The following is a 22042-nucleotide window of genomic DNA, read 5'->3' as shown; positions in this document are numbered from 1 at the left end:
GATAGCTTCTACTTGTTAAAGTGATAAAGCAAATGAGTTTTGTTATTTGATGCAAACTGGGTGGTAAATTAAGCTATTTACCAACTCAGCCTGCAAACTAATTCTGAGTAACTTTCATAACTAGATGCGTTTCTCATGCAAGGTCAACAAGGCCAGAAGATTGCAATTATTGGTAGACTATAACAGGTCTGTGAGTTAAAAAAAAATCTACTGAGTTGCTCATCAACTTTATTCTGAAGCAGTGCTGATAGATTATGGTGGCTCAGAAGGGTCAACAGCAAAAAACCACAACAGCAGAATTCACAGTGCAAAAGCAAAAAGCCACAACCCAGTGCAAAGGCCATAGCCATAGGAAGAACAGGCTTTGTTTCTGGGGAACAATAGGACTCGTTTGATTACAGGAATATTTAATGAAATGTAAGTAACACGCTGCTGCTCAATGACTGTGATTAATGTCATTAAGTGTTTTCAGACATAAGCAGTGTTTGTCCCCCGTGATGAAATTGTCATAATGTGCGATGTGCTCTGCAGTCCATCGTTTGGTTCTATCAGAAAATGTTGTCCCTTGGAAACAAAGGCTTTTCTTCCAATTGCTTTGTATTTAGTGGCATTTGCTGTTTTGTTGTAAATTTCGCAGTTTTATTGTGGCATATGCCCTTCTGGGCCACCGTAGATAGATATATAAAAAAAAGATAAATAAAAAAGTAATTAATTTCTTGCTTATATTTCTGTGTATATTTAAAGGTTTTCATTTAAAAACGTAAAAAAAAAACCAACTAAATGAGAGATGTTTCATTTTCCGTATGTCTGCATATAACAAATAAAAACATGTTACAATAACATTTTGATGTTCTTTATAAATATCGCTGATTGTATTTTGAAATTATCAGCAAAGTTCTTCACAATTCTCTGACATTCCCAGTCAGAATATGAACCGCGGGCCCCTCCAGGACCCCTCGTGGCTTCGCCTTTCATTCCTCGGCCATTGTGAGCGAGCGGCGGGGCCTCTCGGTCTGTGGAGCCCTGCTGGAGCCTGATGTCCTGGAATTTGTTTCCAAATTTCCCACCGAAGAGGTCGATTGGAGCAAGATGACGAGCACACGCTGAAAGTCTCTCTCTCTCTCCCTCCCTCCCTCCCTCCCTCTCTCACTTCTTTGGCGGAGTGCTGAAGTCGGAGGCGCTCCTCCGGTCGAGCCAGTGCGCATCGCAGCATCGCTTCACAGCCTCGCTTCACGCCGAGCGGACTGTTGCTGCGCCCGGAGGCATCTGCAGGTAGAAGAATAAGAAAAAAATAAATAAATAAAAAAGGAGTCGCAGAAGAAGTGGACAGCGACCGTGTGGAGGGACACCTGAGAGAGGAGTGTGAAGGAGAAGGGGGCCGGCCGGACGGGGGAGCGCACCATGGCCTCAAAGGAGAGCACGGCGGCGGGCTTCGTCAGCGTCAGCAGGGAAATCACAGGTGAGCGCCAACCTGACTTTTGTAGCACGCTAGAAGTGAGCCTTAACCCTTTATGGCGGCCTCACGCGGAGGAGGTGGGGGGGGAAACGGTAGGGAGCAAGAGGACGCGCAAGGTTAGTTTTCTCTTTCTTTCTCCCCTCCGCTGCTCTTTAAACACGCGCTTTCCGCTGCGTTTGGTTTGAAATGAGTTATTACCGCGGGGGCGCGCAGGAAATGTTCCCTCAAGGCGAAACCGGAGTTAATGGCTGTTGAGGACTGTTTGAGGATTGTAATCCTCATCGATTTCCGCGCACGGGGGGTTTACTTTCGGATCGGGTCAGTCTTGAAATTCATCGCGCACGCCGGTCTTGTGGAGCGACTGGATGTATATTTATATTTATTTGAAATTTTTTTCAACAGCGCGCGCGCTCTTTGATGTACATTCATTATGAGTTTTCAGCCCTTTCTTTTCCCTCCGCGCGCGCGCACGTGTGTGTGTGTGCGTGCGTAGGAGTTATTGTGCGTCCGGGAGCGCTTTGCGTGAGTGCAGGAGGCGGCATGGGTTCATGCGGCACGGCCACGCGCCAGCGCGTGTGTTTGGGTGGCAAGGTGTCGGGAAGGTGCGTCTCTCACTGTTAATCATCCTGATGCGGCGCCTTAAGTCTCCTGTTTACCGGCTCAGGCCGGCCGAGCCCCGTCTGTCTGGCCCGGTGGTCAGAGCCAGGCGGCATTAGGCCATTAACACACCTGCCAATGAAGGATAAAGACCGCGCGTGGGGGGTGGGGTGAGTGGGTGAAGGGGTCTCCTGAGGTGGGGGGAGGTGAGTGAGCAGATCCATCAAACTGTCAGAAGAAGACAGTTGGGGGGGTATGAGATGTTCTTCAAGGGGAAAAAGGGGGCTCTACCACTCCTCAGCCCTCCGGGAGCAGATGTCCAGGTCAAGCTTTGTGGGGGCTGCATGGAGTGTTAAATGGTTTAAGCAATTGGGTCTTGCGCAGCTTAAAGTCAATAACTCAGTTGGTCTTCAGCTGATTTGTCTTTCAGTGTACAGTACCAGCGTCCCCCCCCCTTCTCCCCCTTCAACCCACCCATGCCTCATCCTCCTGCTCATCTGCTGCTGCTCAGTCAAGTGTGAGAGCCAACTTTATGGTTGTTGTTGGATGGGGAAAGTGAGAATTATGACTGCGTGATGTAGTGCGGGAGTTGGGAGACTGTGATGGAGTGGAGCATCGTGACACAGCAGGACTCGCTGTATCTCCATCTGCTGGCCTCCGCCAGTGCATATTTAGCCCGACTGGCCCTGTTTTGAAATGTGGGCCGAGAAAATCGCGCGGCTTCCAGGCATACTGAGTGCGTCTCTGGTCTGAGGATATGGGTGGACCTTGTGTTTTGTGAATGGCAGGTTGCATTATGCTAGTTTGTTGTGGAGGAGATGCAAATGGAAGAGGTCTCCGGTGCGGTTCAGTGAGCTTCACATGGGTCGCCTGGCACAGTGGAGTGGAGGTCCCTTAAGACTGCGGCTCAGGATCCTGTGTTTGGTTCCATTGAGATGAGCCGGGCGGCTTTTTCCCTCTCACTGAGGCTAAAAATAGACCAGTTATGAATCCTCTTCTGCGAGAAGTTGTGTATGTGTCCGCCTGTCCTCATGTTAGTGTCTCTGTAGCTGTCTACCTGTCTCGGTGACTGTTCAACCCTTTGCGGATATCACTGAAGGTACAATCCACCTGTCTTCGGCCCAGCCGAAATGCAGGGATGAAACATGACGAACGTTGTGATTTCGATCAGATGTGCGAGGATTGTTTAGATAAACAGTCGACGTCTGAGTAAACTCTTCCATGGGAAGGAGCGTGGACACTATTAGGGTCTGTTATTAGTCTTCTTCGGGCCAATTTCCAAAAAGTGTCACCTGCTGGTGTCCTAAATCCCAGCCCTGATGCTCTCATGTTGAGATTAATTCAACATTGAAGGTCATTAAATTGACAGGAAACATATTTATGGAAAAGAAGAATAAAGCATTATGTAAAAATATCTTTGTTTTATCAGCTCTCTCTAAGCCAGCATTTGAATATTACAAGAAAGTACTAAAATATGAATAAACGAGAGCTGGATTAACAAAACAAGTTAAAATATTTCAAATCCTTGTCTTCTTCACAAGCTGCAGCGTGTCTGGTTCGTTTTCCGTTGCATGTGATGCTAAAGCTTCATTGTTCATTCTTTACAATGCGAAAACCCCGTCTGTTGGGCTGCAGCTTCTCAGCTAGAAAGGAGGCAGACCTGAAGCTCATCTCGTTTTGATGAATATTGTATATTCGGATGAGAAGAGACTCAGGATCAAGTGTTCTTTGTTTTGCTGCTCGCTTTGAAATCTCCTGTAACCGCTTAATATTGCCGGGGTCTGAGAACTGTGCAGGCATATCGCATACTGTGTCGCGTATAATGTGGTTCACATAGTTTTTAACACAAATGAAGATTTTAGACTTTGCAATAAGATTCTATTCTAATCTAATTGCTTTCCTGGCATTGGCGCTACTTCAGAAATCACTCAGAAGGTGTAATATTAATCATAATCTATTCATCGGCACTGCAGTGGCTGCTCACCTGCTTTTGTTTTTTTGTAAATCTTGTTTTTCTGGTGTTTTTGTGGTTGTTTCTGTTTTTGCTGGTGGCTGCAAAACAAGATGCACGTCGAGGAGGATGAAAATATCCTCGGTGTCAACATGATTTGATACCTTATGATGGCTTTGACGACAATCGATCAATCACTGATGTGTTGGAGGCAACTTTGGAATGTAATTAAAAACAACTGGGACTTATTGAGCTTGTGATTTTAAAACACGATTTGCTCTCAGTGGTAAATACTGGTTTGTGCCAATCAAACTGAGCAGCAGGAGCCCAGATGCAGTCTCAGTGTGCTCCACGGGTTTATCTGGGGTCAATGAAAACATGGTGGAAAGCAGCACTCTGGACTGTTTGTGTGTTTTATGAGAAGACTGAAGTGAGTTTATGTTTTTATGAACTCAAGTAAACTTGATTTAGGATGGCATTCTGCTGAAAATGCAGGGAAAATGCCTGATAAAGGGGGCCGCTCTCTCCGGCCCGACTGCAGCTCAGGCAGCAGAGCTGGTTTGACCTGAATTCTGAGGTTGGTAGTTTGATGGTCTCTCCTTCCATGTTCCTTATTGTCCTTGAACCCCAGCATGATTCTAATGAAAGCCTCACACATTGTGTGCGCGTGTGTGTGCACGCTCCTTGGACAAACTTATTGCATTCAGCCCACCACTTAGTGTATTGGTTTTGATCATGCCAGCACATTTTCAGACACTGTCCTGCCACACAGTGTTCTACGTGAAGAGTATAAAAAAACAACCAAAGAAAAGGCTTAATTTGCACTGTATTTCTTTATTATTTAAGAGTTATAAGATCTGTATTTGCAGATTGTAAGTGCTATATTTGATGGGATTATTTCAATGTTTAGATCAGTGTTTCCTTTTTTTAAACAATTGCTGCATGAACGAACAAAACCAAGCAGGATATCTTTCACAATAATTCTCTAATTATGAATTTTTCCTTCAGTTGCATCACGAGCTCCTGTATTGACCACTTTAACAAGGCCTGGGTTGAGCACGGTTCACATTCAAACAGATTTGTGTCACTACAGCGGACAGGTTTCACTCCTCTACTGAAATTTGAGCGCGACTGCTGTATTTTGTTGATGATTTTGTGATGCCAGTAAAAAATTACCAGGTGAAGTTCGCTCTGAAAGTTTCAACAGAATTCCTATTCTGTCTCGTTGGTGTATCTGTGTGTTGCAGAAGAGAATTGTGCTGTTTTGTCCTCATGTCTCCTATACGTTAAGGAATAAAATGCTTTTAAGCAGAATAATCCTACCGGTATTGGATCGTTGCTCATTATCAGCTGAGTTTAGGTGCTACTATCTGGGGAAAAAGCTGGAACGTCCCCAATGTTTCTTTTTCCTCTGCTCTTCAGGGTTTTCCTTTAATTTAGCACCAAGCTGAATATTTGAAGCTACGCTACAAACATCCTTTTTTTTTTTTTTAAAGTTGTTTTTAGTGTTTGAGTGCATCTCGGGGCAGTGCTCTTTCTGGACTGTGTTTACGCTGTTTAATTAGCCCTCTTGCTTTATCCATTTTTCTCTGCGCTCTTTCTTTTTCCCCTCCAGAGAGCATCAGGAAGGTACTGGACAAACAGGCCATTAAGTTTGTGCGAGCCATCAAGCAGGATACCAGGAGCGGGAAGTCAGAAGACCGGATTCTGGTGAGAGCCGCCGTCTCCTTCACCTCACAGCACCCTCCGCTCCTCCTCAAGCTGCCGTCACACCGGGTCACCCCGAAAGGAAAGGGATATTGATAGCTGGAGTGAACGCGTCTTTACAAGTGAGGTGTTTAAATATGCAGCAGAAAGACTCGGGCTCATTACAGACATAATGGAAATCAATGGCACTTAATTGCAACAAATTGAAGGCGCCATAAGAAGTCGCAGATTACACTTCCTGAGACACGCAGCAGATGCGTCGAGAATCAGGCTTAAGACAGCTGCTGTTTAAGCAGAGCCGAGCGGACGGACACCGTGCCATGGCCTGCTGAGTCCGTCCGCGGAGTTTATTAGATGTGGCAGGATGGCCTTAATGCCACGGGCGAGAGTGCGGTGTGTGTCTGTGTGTAACCCAAACATGGTGTTCATACTGGAGCATCATGTATTGTGGTTTTTTTTTAGAGAAGAAGGAGCCTGTATGTGTGTGTGTGTGTGTGTGTGTTTGTGCCAGAGGGTGTGTGGGCAGTTTGCGACGTGTTGAAGGAGCCCGTGTGAAGAATGGACCTTGCTGCTATTGCGAAATTGTCAATTAGTCAGCCGCATTAGTGACCGATCGGTTTCTCACATGGTGCTGCTGTGTGCGAGAGCGAGCTCATTTCCTCCCCCGAAGACAGAGAGACAGACACGCCGATCAGCGAATCGGCGCTATTAATCAGTACTTCTGATTTAGAGTTTTCCGTTTCTGCTATTATTTCTCTTCTCCATTTCTTCCCCTCCTCCTCCTCCTCCTCCTCCTCCTCCTATCTTCATCATCTCCACCCCCCAGTTTTGTCATCTTCTCTTTGTTTCCTCTGTCCCTCCCTCCTTATCTGTCCATCTCGATTATTTTCCCTCATGTCATCACCCCCCTCCCCCTCCCCCGCCGCCGCCACCGCCACGTCCATGTCGGTCGCCTCTCACTTTCTCTCCGTCTCCCCTTTTTGCCCTTCCTTTCTTCCCTTCATCTTTACTCAAACCTGTTAAAGGGTATTGAGCTCCTCTTTCCATCAGAAGCAATTCAATTAGGCCTTCTCCTTACGAGCCTGTTTTTTTTTTTGTTTTTTTTTTTCCCACCATCAAAACAGGCCTGCTGCTGCTGCTGCTGCATCCTCAGCACAGAGTTTCTTGTCAAGAAAGGGAGACATTCATTCAGGCTCATTGTCACGGTCCTCCCGCTCTACAAAGCAATCTTTTCACTCTAATGGATATATTTGTTTGGATGTTTGGATTTATGAATGGTGACACCCTGCGTAGATGCTTTGTTTACTTTTTGGGTATTGTCCAAAACATTTCATCTTGAAAAGCTTGAGAAAGTCAAGCATCTAATGCAGCGCTTCAGTTTACTGTGGAAAATATTATATTTAAGCCAGCGGGCTTTAGGTGAGTCTATCATCCACCTTTTTGGAGCCTTTCATGTGGATCTTTCCTTCGGAAGCAGATTCAGCAGGTCGATCTGGATCGCAGCTCTCAGTCTGGGTTGGCAGAGTCCGTGGAAAGAGATTCTAAGATGTTGCACTTTGGTGTTTATTCAAGTCTTTGTTCTGCATTCTCTTTTTCTTTTGCCCCCCCCCCCCTTCCCTCTGGAGATTGCTGGTATCCACTGTCTGTGTGTGTTGACTGTACCAGCCATCATGCTGCGAGACACACACACGGATGCAGGGCTGTCTCCCCCACCTCCCATCTCAGACTGACACAGGGAGGGCTCAGCGTGACATCCGAACAGCACCCAAGGCAAAGCATCGGGGAGCATCAACATGCATGTTTCCATCCCTGCATCTGCTCAATCACACTCGCACACACACACACACATGCAGAACATCATGCGTGCAGCTTGACATGTGCAGGAGGCATTTCTGTGGCTGCACATGGCTCGTTGTGTCAAAAGTTGCTTGTGCGCTCCCCTTGCAGCCGTTATTAGATCATCCTATTTGAAGATTAGAGGCAACTCCAGAAACAAAGCATCTTCAAAGGCGGAGGGGGAGAAAGATGTGGATGGAGGGAGGGGCCCATACAGCAAGGGTGGGTGTGCTGGGGGAGGATGAAGGAAGGTGGGAGGGGTCGAGCAAATCTCTGATGTGTTGTGATGCCCCAGTTGCCGATTTGGTTCTTCCGCCACTTACTTATCCCAATTGGTCGCTCCGCTCTATCCTCTTTTGACTCGGTGGTTCCCTCGCTCCTGCCTAATCACGGGCCTATTACTGTCTGAGAGTGCCGCTGTTTGACAGTCTCGAACACACTTGGGTGCTTATTCCCACTTAGGTTCAGCAGCTACATCGAGGTCCTGCACGAGAGACTCCAGCAGGACGGAGGTCCGGAGTCAATTTACCGCCGCGGCGTTTAAAAACTGGGTGGTTGTTGTTTTTTTTGTTTGTTTTTTAACATGCTCCATAGCGCCGGGGAAAATGTTAGCAGCAGGGCCGTAATTCAAAGTCAGTGTTATCAAATGTTACTTAAAAATCTGAATTTATTATAGTTAATGGAAGAATAATGACTTGGTTGTACTAAGCAAAGCAAGTCATTGCAACTTGCAGGGGAGACTCTGCTGTATTTTATTTGGACGTCCTTCATGCATTATTTCTTCAATAAAGTGAAATTTTAAAAAAACGAGCAAAGATTCTTCTTCAATCTCTCCTTTGTGTACTAATTTTTACAACGAAATATATTCAAGTGAAAAGATTAAATGAAACTCCTCTGAAGTATTTAGTACTTTAACAGTGTCAAACTCTGGATTTAAGATTTTGTAAAGGTGGAACATTACCTCAAAGTGCCTGCTGGTTCCCTTATCGTTTCTTTTGTGGTATTTTTTTTTTTTTTTTTTTTCCTGGAAGTTTCTCTCGGCTTGGTTTCTAATGGAAAATGAGTTCCTGCAGGCTCTCCCCTCTGTTGATTAGCATTTCTTTCTCGATTCCTAAATTCCACTCTATGAATCACATTTCCTTAAGAGAATAGACTTTTTTTTCCTTGCCGTTTAAATGCAGATGTTTATTTATTTTCATCTGCCTTTATTTAATGTTTTTAATCTTCTATGGCTCTCTTATTCATTGGAGGTTTTATGATATCATCTCCATAAATTTGCATTTTCAATGTTCTCGTTTGAGTTTTATCGTTCCTTGCAGTTGCTAAATTGCCTCTGTTCCTCGGTGCTCGGTCCGGTGCGGACTGCGTCGTTGACTTGTCTTTAAACTGACTTGTGGAAACCCGGAGGAGAATTTAGCCGAGGCAAACCCGAGCCTGCGTACTTCAGTTTTCATATCAGACGGCTGGTATTAAAATGGCACCCCACTGACTTGAGCTGTTGGAGAGCGTTTTCTTTAGCTCTAGAAATGTCATCAGGATCACGCTGCACACACAAGGATGTTGAGTTTTGAAGAAAAAAGCATGAGCGTTTCTCTGGTGGGGGCCGTCTCGTGCGACAGGCTGTGCAGATAGTAACATTCAGTCATGCTATTTGACTCGGACCGCAACTACTAAAGATTCAGTAGGAGCAACAAAACCGATTGTATTCTATAAAGTAAATATATATCTCAACAGATTATGCTGTATCATTGCCTCATATCATCTGTGTGAAGGCTAATGAGAGATTTGTGCATGCATTGTGTGTGTTTGAAAGAGTGACAGCCCAGCGTATTGCAGAAAATCCGGAAAGCCTTTAATACAAAGCTTACTGCACGCAGTGTGGTACCTTTCCAGATCTGCAGCTGCGGGGAGGGAGACCTCTGGCTTAAGGCTAAATGTCTTTACTCAAGCCCGACCCAGGCTTTTACTGTCCGGACTGAGTCTGCAGTAATGAGGAGAGGCTTCATGATCGAGGCCTTTATTCCCTCTTTCAAAGCAGCAAATTCACGATTTAATTTTTAGCCGTTAAGCTAAATTCAGGGCCCGTGTAGACTTCTTATGGCGAGTGAAAGAAACTTAAGTTGCTCCTTTTACTGTCACATGATAGGTAGAAAATGTGGAAGGACTAACAAAACCCAACTTTTTAATGTGTTTGAGCTTAGTTCACAACAATCCACAGCATATCGAATTATTAATGCATTGTAGGAGATATTCTCTTCTGGAATCCATCAATGGATTTTTTTTTGTAAAGCAACAAAATAGCACATGATGTAGGATTAGGAGGAGACTTTGCATGAGGGAAAAGAATATATTGAGTGTGATCTCTGTAAGTGGAAGAACAATAAGCAACATGGCTTAAGATGAACCAAATAACACTGAGAGCAAAGATTCAGAGGAGCAAGACAGAAAAGTTTGAAACTGTCACTTCAAAGAACATAAACAGCCGACAATGATGTTTGTTCTGGAAGAAAAGCCTATCTCGCTCTTCTGTCTGTAAAATAAATGTTTCATTGTCTGTTACAATAGTTAGAACCTTGCAATATCTTTTCATTCCAGCATGATGCAAGGCTTTCCACACAACTGAGAGAAAACAAAGCTCATATAGAGGATCGCCTTTATGTTTGAAGCAGTGAAGAGCCCTTGATCCGTTGTGCCTGCTTCCATATGGATGCTGTACGCTGGCTTTTTGTTGATTGTTGTTCTTGTTCCTCTTTAATCTGACCCCAACTGGTGGAGGCAGATGGCTGCCACCTCTTGAGTTTAGTTCTGCTGGAGGTTTACGCTCTCTTTCCTGTCCGCTGCGCACTGTGCTTGCTTATTTCCTGTCATATTTTATCAGAGTGATTATATTTTATCTGTACCGAAAAAAAAAAGAACAGATTTATATTAAAAGGCCACGTCCTGTGAAAGTTAGCTTAACCTTCAGGTCGGTCCGTTTAAACTACAACAAAAGCCTGTGGTAATTAATGTCTTTAGGAAAACCTTTGTTAACTTCCAACAGGCTTCTACAGTGATAATTTATTTTAGGGGCATCTCAGCCACTAAACCGGAGTTATTCCCTCATTAGTTTGGCCTCTGAAGTGGTGTTTCCTTCGAGACAGATTTTATGTCCGTTTATAAAATTGAATGTTTTAATTTGCTTGTTCATTGAGTTTATTTCATTAGCCTCAATTTACTTAATTACAGACCTATTTGTCAGATTAGTATTTAATATATTTCAAACAGCCATCCTTAATTTGTTGGCGCAAAGAGAAATGCAGCACACCAAACAACAAAACTCTTTCAAAATGGCAGGATTTCCAAAAAGGGGCGGGGGGGTGTTTTACTTAAACAGCACTGTACAACACAGGACATATTTGGAGAGAAAGTACGTTTTTTTTTTTTTTTTTTCGTTTCCATGTCCCAGTACAGATTCAAAGCCAGCATTTTGTTTCCTCCTTTGTGGTTCATGTTTTGAAGAACTGAGCCTGCAGGACAGTGAATATGTGGCAACGGATGGTGGAAACGAGCCCGTAATGAAGTGGCTGTTTCTGATGCTGCTGGAAAAAAATTTTAATAATACACAAAAGTGGTCGTAAACAAAGTGAAAAAGAAAATGGTTTCACTTAATTGTGTACGTTGAAATGGGGAAACTGGTCCTTGGTGGATGCTTGCTGTGTTTTGAGCTGTGAATGAAAGCGGACCACGGAACGGTGGAGCAGAGACGGCCCGCGCTCGCGCCACAATGATATATTCTCCCACAGCCGAAAACGCGCTTGTGTAATAGTGAACATTTCCCCTGCATCAGCTGTGAGCCTTTCTTCCCGGCTTCTCCCTGCAGATTGTCGGTGGAGTTATTTTCTTCACGAGTGTGTAGATTTCCCGTCTGATGGCGCGTGGCGAGCCCTCTGCGCTGTAATTAGGACCGAGCTTTCTTTTGATTATCATAACACGTGTTGGTAGCCCGTGGCGGAGAGGCTGTGGAGTGTGACTGCTGACCTTCTCTCTTCCCCCGTGAGGGAGAGGGAAAAGTGTGAATGGGAGCGCGCATTGTCAGAGCTGAAAGGCAACTCAGGTTATCTCTCTCTATTTTATCCCTCTGTCCCTCTTTCAGTCCTTCGCTCTTATTGTCTTGATCATCCGCCGTCTGCAGCCGCTCTTTTTATGCTCTCGTCTTTTTTGGCTTTTGCTCTCTCATCCCACATTTTCACATTCACACATTTTCTTTTTTCTCCCCCAATTCCTCCCTCTTTGGCTCCGTCACCGAGCCCTCGCCATGTTTTCACCCCTATTTTTCCTCTTAAACACTCATCTCTCACTCCTATCTATAGCGGAGCCCCATAACATTTTCCCATTATCTCCCTCTTGGTTCCTCCCCCTTCTTTTTCTCAGTTTCTGGTTCAGAGTGCTCGCTTTCCATCGATTTGATTTAGCACTGTGCCTTTCATGGGAACATTTCGAACAAGATGTGTTTTGGAGCTTTGCATTTCTTTGTTCTCATTTGGAACCACTTTTTTTTTTTTTCCTTCTTTTTTTAATATTTCTAGCAGTCTAATGTCCACTTATAAAGTAGCATCGGGGCATCTGTACATTTAATACCACTCTCATTTGGGCTCAGACAGGAACATAAGCTGACAGACTGACTGATTGGCAGGGCCGGTTCCTAATGAAGCTGAGTTGTGAGTGTGTGCGATCCAGAGAGGGAACGAGAGGCGGCTCAGTGTAAAGCCAGCTTACCACGCTATTGTGTATCATTATATGTGTCAGTGTTAAAAAAAAAAAATGAAGGTGTGTGTGCGCCGTACCATCTCCATGGACTTATGCAAATGTGTGTGTTGGAATGTTCATGATTTTTTTTTTGTGCTGGTGCGCGTGTGCGTGCGTGTTTTAAAATGCCCTTGTGACCAAGCCAGAAATACCACAGGCGGTCAAATCTGGCACTGATCCTCTGCTTGTTCCCTCAGAGGCAACGTAGCAAAACACACACACACACTCACTCACACACACACACACACACACACACACACACACACACACACACGACCCAGAGACACACTTTGATTTGCACCATCTCGTTTGAAGTGCAAGACCCAGAGCCTGACAGCTTATGATTAATATAAGCCCCCACCCCTGCCCTGTCGACTGTGTGTGTGTGTGTGTACGCATGCACGCACGCATGCAAACGCACACACAACCAGCAAGAGATACGTTTGTTAGTTTTGTGCACGCACCGTACGCGCACCCCCCCCTCTGTATGACACCCGGCTCCCACCCTGCCCTTGCAGTCTGCTTCGGGGGCCGGCCGGCTGGCTGCCTCTTTGAACTCCAGCTTCTGACACTTTGCCATCACAGCAAGGGCACCTCTCTGCCCCCCCAGCCCCGCGCCGCACTCCCACCCCCTCTCGCTCGCCGCCTCCTCATCGCTTTCTGAGATTGTCACCTGCCGTCTCCTTGGCTGACCAGATCAAAAAAAAAGAAAAAGAAAAGTTGACCGTCTCATCTCGGAGGATTTCCGCGACGGAAAGTGGATCTTTGTGCGGCTTTTAGGATTTTTTTAATTGATCTGTGGCGAGGGTTTGGCGGTTATTGCCACGTGAGGATGGAAATAAAATTGCTGGCTGTGGCTACTGGGGTTCAGGCTGAGCACTGATTGTTTGGGCCAATAAAAAATTAATAGCTGTATAATTTATCCTTATGGCTCGGTGCTTCAAAAAGAATTGATTTGTTTGTTCAGGGAACTCGTGTATCTCAAGAGTGTGTGAGCTGAGAGCAAGTCACAAGTGAAAATCGTCCCGTCTTTGAGGACGTCACAGAAAACCAGCAGTCCTGTGAAGATGGTCTCCAGAATGAAGACAGAAAATGTGGCGACAAATACATTTATTCAGATCCAAAGTTTTTCTTTGAAATCATGCCAATATTCACATTTTGAGTAAAAAAAAAAAAAAAAGACTTGACAGAGATGAATGTGATTAGAAAGCACTGACTCACTCCCCCTTTTGTTTTGGAGTATTCATTTAACTATTTATAAAATCCTCCATAATTTCCCAGCGGTGATGCGCTGAAATAATTCGCTTCATCCAGCTCGGCGCTCTGCGGTCTTTCTCCTGGACCACCTGAATACCGTGCATGTCGTAACATTTGCAGAGGCATCACTCATGGTGGTGGTGATCTCCAGTCATGGATTGAGAAACATTGCCAAAAGAAATTTAGTGAAGTATGATTGCGATGAGTCTGCTGTCAACATCGCTGAGTTATTTTGCTGTTTTATTTATTGACTGTCGGCGCCGCTCAATTATATTTAATGTGAGGTAACGTAGAGCTCAGACTGATGTTTAGTTTTTCTCCTTGTAGGAAATGAACTTGCGCTCAGTCATGACCCAGCGTTAGATTTGTTCTGGTGCGCTTTAAATTTATCTCTCTGGTAGATCCAAGTCTGAGAAATTATGCAACACGTTACATCAGTTCCACAAAAAAAAAAAGGAAGATTGACAAAAGAAAATCTTCACTACTCTGAGTGTCTGACTGAAATATTGATGTGATGGACTCAAAAATAACTGTGGATAACATAACAGTCTTTCTGGGTGAGATGTATGTAGGACGGGGAGGAGGTTTATTGACTGACAGGTGTCTCTCAGCTGGTCTTTGTTTAGCACCTTACTGTTTCTATAAATATCCAAACATGAATACATTTTGCAGAACATGCAGCCGGCGCTTTATGAGGCAAGAGTGCAGCTGATTCTTGAAATGCACATGTAGACATGGCTTATGGGTGCTTGCTTCGAGCATTTACGCTGCTGTTGATTCTGTGAGGGGTTCCAGGAGCAGGTGGGTCCAAGTTGAGGGACGTTTCAGGTTTGAAGGATGGAAATGATTGGAAAACCACACTGCCAGGCTTATTTTATTGACTTGATACTAATCTGAGTGTTCCGTTCGCTGCTGCCCATACTCTAGTCTAACAAGCAAAAATAATCGCGGTATTGATCGTCTCTAATGACACCCGGCCTGTAATGGCTTGTAAATGATGTATAAACAGAGGAGAAATTCTACACATGAGGCCTAGTTCAGCCCCAAATTGGCAGCCATCAGAAATGCTGCATTATTGATGCGTTTGTTTATATGATGAGACCTTCTGTCAGGTAGCGAGGCTTTCAGAAACAAAACATGTTTCCATCTTTCACTTTGCCCATTGTAAATACGTCTCCCATCCCCGCCTCTCTGTGCCTCAAGGCCTCGCTTTCCTCTCCAGATTTATGAAACAAAGTTTTCAAACTTGTCAAGGAGCTGTGATTCTTACAAACAATCTTCTGCAAAAGCCCCTTTGCCAACTAGTGGAAACATTTTTCTTTTTTTTTTTTTCCTTCATGCTTTGGTTGGAATCTCATTCTGTGTCCCCCTTTCTGCCATTTTTTTTTTTTTTTTTTGACTCTCCTCCTCTGCTCTATCTCTTCTCCGTGGGAGTCTGTTCTGGACGTCCATATAGTTAAGGCGCTGGGCTGATCTGTGGGGCCAGCCTTTCCTGAAGTTAAAGTATAGCGGAGGACACTCTGAAGTCTTTATTATCGGAACGGGAAATCTAGTGTCTCCGTCCTGCCATTGCTGTCGCTATCTCTCCTTCTCCGGCGCTTTCTCTCTTTGTACGTTTCATTTTCTTTCTTCTCCTCACTGCCACTCAGCAGGGCGCCATTAGCCATTCAGCTCAGAGAAGCCTTGAGGAATTGGAAGCGACAGAGCAGAAACAGAATGGAGAAACTGAAGACGAGACAGGGGAGTTGGGAGAAGGAAAGGGGGCGAGGGCGCGAGGGGACGGGGGGGGGGGGGGGGGGGGGGGGGGGTCTGGCCGAGGTGTTGGGGGTGGGAGGAAAACCCAACGCAGGACACGGCGGCGCACGGGGAGATGTGAGGATTAGGGATTAAAACAAGAAGATGTGGAAATGAACACATTTCCATGGTGATGAGGGGAGAAATTGGAAGAATGACGGGATGCGAGGGAAGGAATTGCGGACGAGACAGGAGCAGAATTGGAAAGTGGGTGAAAACGAGCGTGGGGAAAGTGTGGCTGATAGTTTGAGACCGAGCGAGCGAGGGAGGGGCAGAGATGCACGGGATATGCTAATTCTGGATTTTTTGAATTATGAATGAGATTAATTACATAGGAAGATTTGAATATATTCACATTTTCCTTATTGTACGTGTTCCCCAGACACTTTTAAATGGTAATGGCTTTCCACTGACAGACCCTCACCTCTTATTGCTTACGCTTCTCGTTTTTACTTCTCGTCTGTCCCATTATTCTCCCTGTTCGGAGCAATGAGGCATCTGTTGAACAAGTGATCCTTCGTTCTATCAACACAACTCCGCGCGATAAATTGGATTGTTGTATGACTTGCAATCTCACCATTATATTTCTTTCACACACACACAGACACACACGCACCCTGTCATCATTAGCTCGCTAATGTCGAGAGTGCTTAGCATGACTTACGAGCCATTTGGATGAACTGCGGCGGTGATTTGCTCTCTTTATGAGGTGTTTGTGCTGTGCTATTTTTTGCTGCGATTTGCATTTTGCATTTCCTGCTCTGTGACAGAAAAATAAATGTGTTCTCCCCCCCAGGTCCTGGCAACATGGAGACTGTATCTCTTTGCTGTCAAAGTGCCCACCAAGGTAAACGTTCCCCCGCTCTCTGTGGAATTTTATGGCTTTCACTTGCCAGCCTTGATCTCCTGGCAATTCAGAAAGATGTGACACAAAAAAGTAGGAGAGTTCTCCGAGCAGGAGCAAAGAGATAAGGATGATGATGTTATAGAAAGATCGCTGTGACGATAACAGTTGTAATAAAGATGATGAGTGGCAGCTGGTATAAAGCTAAAGCTGTACTTTGGCACTTTTGAAATACACTTATAGGTTTTCTTGGCAAGAACCTGATGGAAGGATCAATACCGCCGCCATATTTTAATACAAAAGCCACATTTAGTTAGCTTAGCTCTGAGTTGTTTCAACACTTTCACCATTAAGGGAACGAAATATATCGCAAAATATCAAGTTTTAGAGCCACTGATCTATTTTGTCACTCTTTGACAAAGTGGGACAAACTGTTGCTTCCTGCTTTTAACATTTTTTGCAGAACAGATCTATATACTGCAACTTCTGCAAACCTAAGTGTCAGTGTCTTTCCTGCAAGATGGTGATAACAGTATCTGCAAATTTCAATTTATTTCAACAAAAATCATCTTTAATTGCAGTTTTTACACACTCTCAGATGCTACAAACTTATTTTTTCCCGCATTTTGTTTGATACTGCCAGACATTTTCATTTTAACATCAGTACTGAGGTCACAGGTGGCCAAGGAGAGAAGTACAAGTGTTTTGGTCATTCCAATACCGTTTCAGAGCTTGGATATAAAAAAAAAAAATCTTTTATATACCGGCCTCCATAATATACAGGAGTAAAGTATGTTGTCTCTGAGAGGGTCAACCAACTAGAAAAGAAGTTGTAGACCTTTCAGAAGTAGAATGATGGCTTCTGTTTGATGTACTCAAATGACTGAATAACTCGGTTAATGCTTCGATTCTTCAGCTTTTGTGAGGTTTTGCCACATATAAAGCCATAAAGTCAAGCTAACTTCAGAATGTACAATGAGACATCATGCTTCACTTTGGAAATTTCAAAACGATTTTTTTTTTCCTCTGATGACCAGGGTCAAATATTTTTAGTGTCACCTCGAATAATATGGCTATTACCAGTCCATCTCTTCCCTGTGCGTGTCATAAAATTAGTTTTCCATTGCAAGTGAAATTCTTTGACGTTCTGAATCACTAGGCTGGAATCCATCATTAAATGGCTGTAACTTATATTGTAAGTGAAATATAAAGTCCACTCTCTTAAAGTTGCCAAGTTTTCAACCTTCGCTGGAGGTCTTTTCATACTTACCCTGCATGCAGTTGCTGGGATGAGTTTCTACTGACTAATAGGAGAAAAGCGGTTAACACCAAGAATGTGTTTCTTTGTTAAGATGATGTTAAACTGAGAGGAAAGTGTCAGTGTGGACCCCTGTGATGTGTTCCTGTTATCTTTTAGGTGGAGGTGACGTTCAATTTCTTGGAAATCAGAGCTATGAACACATATCCGGAACACCAGGTAAGAGCCGTTTCTGTTTTTCTCATTCTTGTAAAATCTTTTAGGGAATAACGTGATCTGTGCGCTGCAGGTCGTCATCGATACAGACAAAACGACCTACTCCCTCAGACTGCAGTCCCAGGATCAGCTGGATCACATGGTCAGCCACATCAACTACGCCCTCTCCAGAGTCTTCAACAACTCAATTTATGCGTAAGCCGAGCGTCCCCGCCTTGAGCGAAGAAACAAGTCTCTCTGTTTGTGTGTTGTGCGCGCCGAGAAGCGGAGACAACTTGGCCAACGTTAACAGCACTCGACAGTGCGTTGGCAAGTTGGCAGCTTCGCTTTGTGGCTGCCTTCCTCCTCAGCGGCCAAATTCATTCTTGTCTTGCTGTAGTTTGCATCCAGAGCGTTTCTGTGTCACTGTAGACTTTAACACCCAGCAATCACTGGGATTAAATCAACCAGCTGACACTGAGTAGGCTGTTACCTGAAGGCACTGTGCTCTTTTTTTTTTTTTTTTTGAAACAGTTTAAGTAGTAAAAGCAGTAAGAAGCAGAACACACAGCCACTGTAGACTCAAGCCTCCAGTCAAAAAGCCATGCTTGAAGTGGGCACTGAATGTCCTCTGCACATTACAAAAAGGGAAACCGCAGAGGACACAATAAAGAGGAGGCTGGGCAGAGTTGGGTTCGGGTCTTGGAGATTTTTGTCCCTTGGTCATATGGATGTATGGGCTGGAAAGCCGAGTGGAAGAGAGTGCATTTCTACCTCTCCTGGGTCTCATCTGCAATCTGTAAGAGCAGTGGGATAGACTGAGTTCTGACTATTGACCTGCGCAAGGCTATCTCTGCACTCTATCATCTTTCAGAATGGCTCTTTTCCATTAGTACCACGGCAGTTGATTGCTTCCAGTGAGAACATTTAAAGAGAATAAAGAGGGATGGGTGAACGGGAGGGAGGGGCATCGTTGAAGGTTTGATTGTGCGGCCTTGTAACCGATTTGCGATGCTGAATTGGAGTGCATGATGCAGACGGTATCCAGATAACGTGCACACGCACACATGCTTTGGGGACGATGTTGATGATGATTGTGGAGATAAGGTAGGGATTAAGGTCATGGATGTGGTTTAGGTGTTGTGTGTGATTTGTGGACAAATGGGATTAAGGGTAGTGTGTGTTGAATTCAGCTGTATAACATTGTAATCCTATCAAAAAGGAAAAGCAGGTACAGCACAATATTAAATGGACACTGTATTTACTTTGCGATCCTGGTCTTTTCTGGGTTTTCTGCTCGCTGCATGTTTTCTTTTTGTGCAAATTTTAAAAACACACCGGTAAGCTGAGAAATACGTTTCTTTTTATATGATTGCAGCAGGGAGCTTCAAACACCATCCCAGGGATCCAATTTTACAGTTATTTATTCACCACCAAAGCAATGTCATAAGCAGTTTTGACACTGCAGACGTTCACGTTATATCTCCGATCTGACTGGAGCAGCTGTTATCGATGAAGAAGAGCCTCGGCTACAAATGAACATTTTGCCAATGCAGATCGGACAGTGTTATAATTTTGAAAGTATTATGCAGATGTATTACATTTCTTATGCCGGGGCTAATTTTAGCCTTGCGTGTGTAAGTCGAATACCCTTTTGGTGGATGGAATTAGTCTCGGAATGTATATTTATTCTAATGTTTTACATGAGGAGGACAAGCAGGGAAATGGGAGGGATTTACTCGCTTTCATTCACAGCTAGCAGCAGCCTTTTACCACTGTGTTCTCCTCTGGGGGCTGAAATGCACTCATGTAGTGACTGGGGGTTTATTTCCTTACTTAAGGGCACAAATGCACAAACTGAGGCAAGACAAAGTACAATATTTTCTAATCATTTTTTCTCCAACCTGTAACCAAGACCAGAGGCCGTCTCATTACATTACCACTTATCAATAAGTAAAGCATGCGCCCCTGTAGAATATATGGATTATGGAAATAATATAGCGAAAGCCAGGCTGCTGGCAATATGGATTATTTTAAATGAAATGTCTGAGCTGTTGATGAATTTTCATTGACTGTGGATCAGATATCCATGAGGCTCAGGGGAGAAATTGCAGTGTTTGGGGATCCCCTCATTTTTTTCTTGATTTTCCAGATTTTCGGCCACTTCATCAGTAGTGATTAGACTGATGCATAAGTGAAGATGTTGGCATTGATTTTAATGCATCTGTGTTCATTAAAATAACATATTTAGATTCCAATAAAAAAAAGAGAAAAGAAATCCCTTGGTGCATTAGTCTGGAGTGAAAGCAGTGTTTCACCTTTCCTCCTGCCAGCACGTGCAGACACATGAATATGCAAATATTTCTTGTCTCTATCTCTACTGTCCTGATTTTTCAATGTTTGTCTGCAACACAAGCACGTATTGATTGTAACTGTGCTGCAAACAGCAGTAATACATCACTTTTGACTTATCTGTGACCTGCTCTGCACGACGGCAGTAGAGGTTATTTTGAGATGTAACGTATTAATCTGAATTTAGGCTAATTGGTGCACTGCAGCTCTAACCAGGCCTTGACTTTCTAGGGGCGTGCGTCACTTCTTTTTGTCTTTGTTAATTATCAATGTTTAATCTTTTAATTATCACAAGTAGACATTTGGAGCTCTTGGTTTGAAACTCAGGCTCAAGTGATATTTAAAGTGTCTTTTGTGTGGTTAATGAGATTTCTTAAGTTAGTGTCTGTGCATCAAAAAATATCATTGGAAACTTTTTGTCTGTATTTCTGCTCTCATACAACGGTTTAGATCTTTTTTTAAGTGAAATATTACTGTGTGATAAACCCAAAATACATGGAAGTGTTTTAAAAAGCCAGTGTTATATTCTGATATTCGTCTTTAAGCATATTGTAGGTTCGGGATTTGACTGACATTTAAAGCGGACAGCCGTCTGGTTGGGAATATACCTGCGCTCCTCGTTTCTCTGACCTTTGCTTCGTGGCATTCCCATGCTCTTCTTCACACGTTTTAATATGTGTAAATCACATCTGGCCCTTGAGCCTTGGTTGCACTCGGTGTTTAATGCTAATGAGCGCCATGCTCTCGGATGTTGAACAAGGTCGACATTACATATCGCTTAATATCAGGATGCTGGCTTTGCCATCATGGTCGTGTAAGCTCAGGGTCAAAGTGCAGCTGGACAGAGCTGCTGTCGGACTCCGGTCTCATTAAGCGTCTCCTGCCTCCGCTTCTTTCAGTCCACCTATCTGTCGAGCGGAGGAAGACCTTCCTGATGGGAGCCACAAGTTTTCGCCGAACTCGGAGACGTCATTAGAGCCTCAGAAAACCTGCGGTGAGTCTGCCGCGTCTCCGTCTGCAACACACACACACACACGCACACTAACACTTGCATAGAAATCACACAGATAGCTCTTCAGTCTGTCCACTCAGACTCGCGCCAAATCATTTCAGAGACCTAAGTGGGTCAGAAGACCAAACTTACTGGATGCACTTACTTTCTGCTGGTAATCCTATTAATCTACAAGTAGAGCTCCTTCATGCTGCCGTACTTTCATCTCACCTCAATATTTATTGCTAATCTCTGCCTCTCTGCTGACTATCTCAGTCTCCCGCTTTCATCTTTGGCCTGCACCCTGTCTCCTCTTCACTCCTGCAAATGTCCGCCACCTTTCTTCTGCTCTGCCCTTCCCGGCCGATTGGCGACGGTCTGGTTCCGGTTGATTTGTTATCTCCGCTTCGTGTTTCAGGAGGTTTTTCAGAGACCTATGCTGCTCTCTGCGACTACAATGGAATCGGCTGCAAAGAAGAGGTGCAATGGGTAAGGAGGCCGGCTCCTCTCTGTTTGTTGTTTTTATTAGCTTTTAGAGTATAATATCGCCTCCGTAGTTAAAGAATATTGTTGTTATATTGCTGGCTCCCATCTCTGTTGTTGTCTCTCTGTCTGGTTTTAGGACGTTGACACGATCTACCACTCGCAGGACAACAGGGAGTTCAACTTATTGGATTTCAGCCACCTTGACAGCAGGTGACACAGTTTACCGACGTCTTAACCACACCCAGTCTCCACAACAAGCCGCATGAGTCTGTTTCCAGACAAAGTCAGACTGCGGCAGAGTGTGTTGGCGTCACACACTAGAACGTTGGGTTTGAAGCGAAGCAGTTAAAAAAAAAAAATGGGGTGAAAGTGCTGATTTTTCACCGTTAATTTGTGGGTGTTTGTCTGGGCTTCAGGGGTATTTAGGGAACAGAAAGTAATTGGACAAGTTAACACAAACTCATTATATTTGATATTTGTCAGTTCTGTTGCTGTCAGTTTGGCATGCTGCTCGGAGAAGCTCTGCCAGAGCC

General features: G+C 44.3%; 1 protein-coding gene across 1 annotated transcript in view; it reads left to right on the top strand.

Moving 5' to 3' along the window:
* The first annotated feature begins 1171 nt into the window (after nucleotides 1-1171).
* The window catches only part of carmil3 (capping protein regulator and myosin 1 linker 3), a 78773-nt gene continuing 57902 nt past the window's right edge, over nucleotides 1172-22042 (top strand). Inside the window, exons 1-8 of the mRNA XM_030114401.1 lie at nucleotides 1172-1459; nucleotides 5620-5714; nucleotides 16180-16230; nucleotides 17645-17704; nucleotides 17775-17896; nucleotides 20932-21026; nucleotides 21442-21512; nucleotides 21646-21719. Coding sequence (XP_029970261.1) covers nucleotides 1402-1459; nucleotides 5620-5714; nucleotides 16180-16230; nucleotides 17645-17704; nucleotides 17775-17896; nucleotides 20932-21026; nucleotides 21442-21512; nucleotides 21646-21719 — 626 coding nt within the window. The 5' untranslated portion in view covers nucleotides 1172-1401. The remainder of the gene's footprint in view (nucleotides 1460-5619; nucleotides 5715-16179; nucleotides 16231-17644; nucleotides 17705-17774; nucleotides 17897-20931; nucleotides 21027-21441; nucleotides 21513-21645; nucleotides 21720-22042) is intronic.

The sequence above is a fragment of the Salarias fasciatus genome, chromosome 18 (genome assembly GCF_902148845.1).
Source record: "Salarias fasciatus chromosome 18, fSalaFa1.1, whole genome shotgun sequence".
Classification (NCBI taxonomy): domain Eukaryota; kingdom Metazoa; phylum Chordata; class Actinopteri; order Blenniiformes; family Blenniidae; genus Salarias; species Salarias fasciatus.
This window is presented reverse-complemented; position numbering and strand designations above follow the sequence as displayed.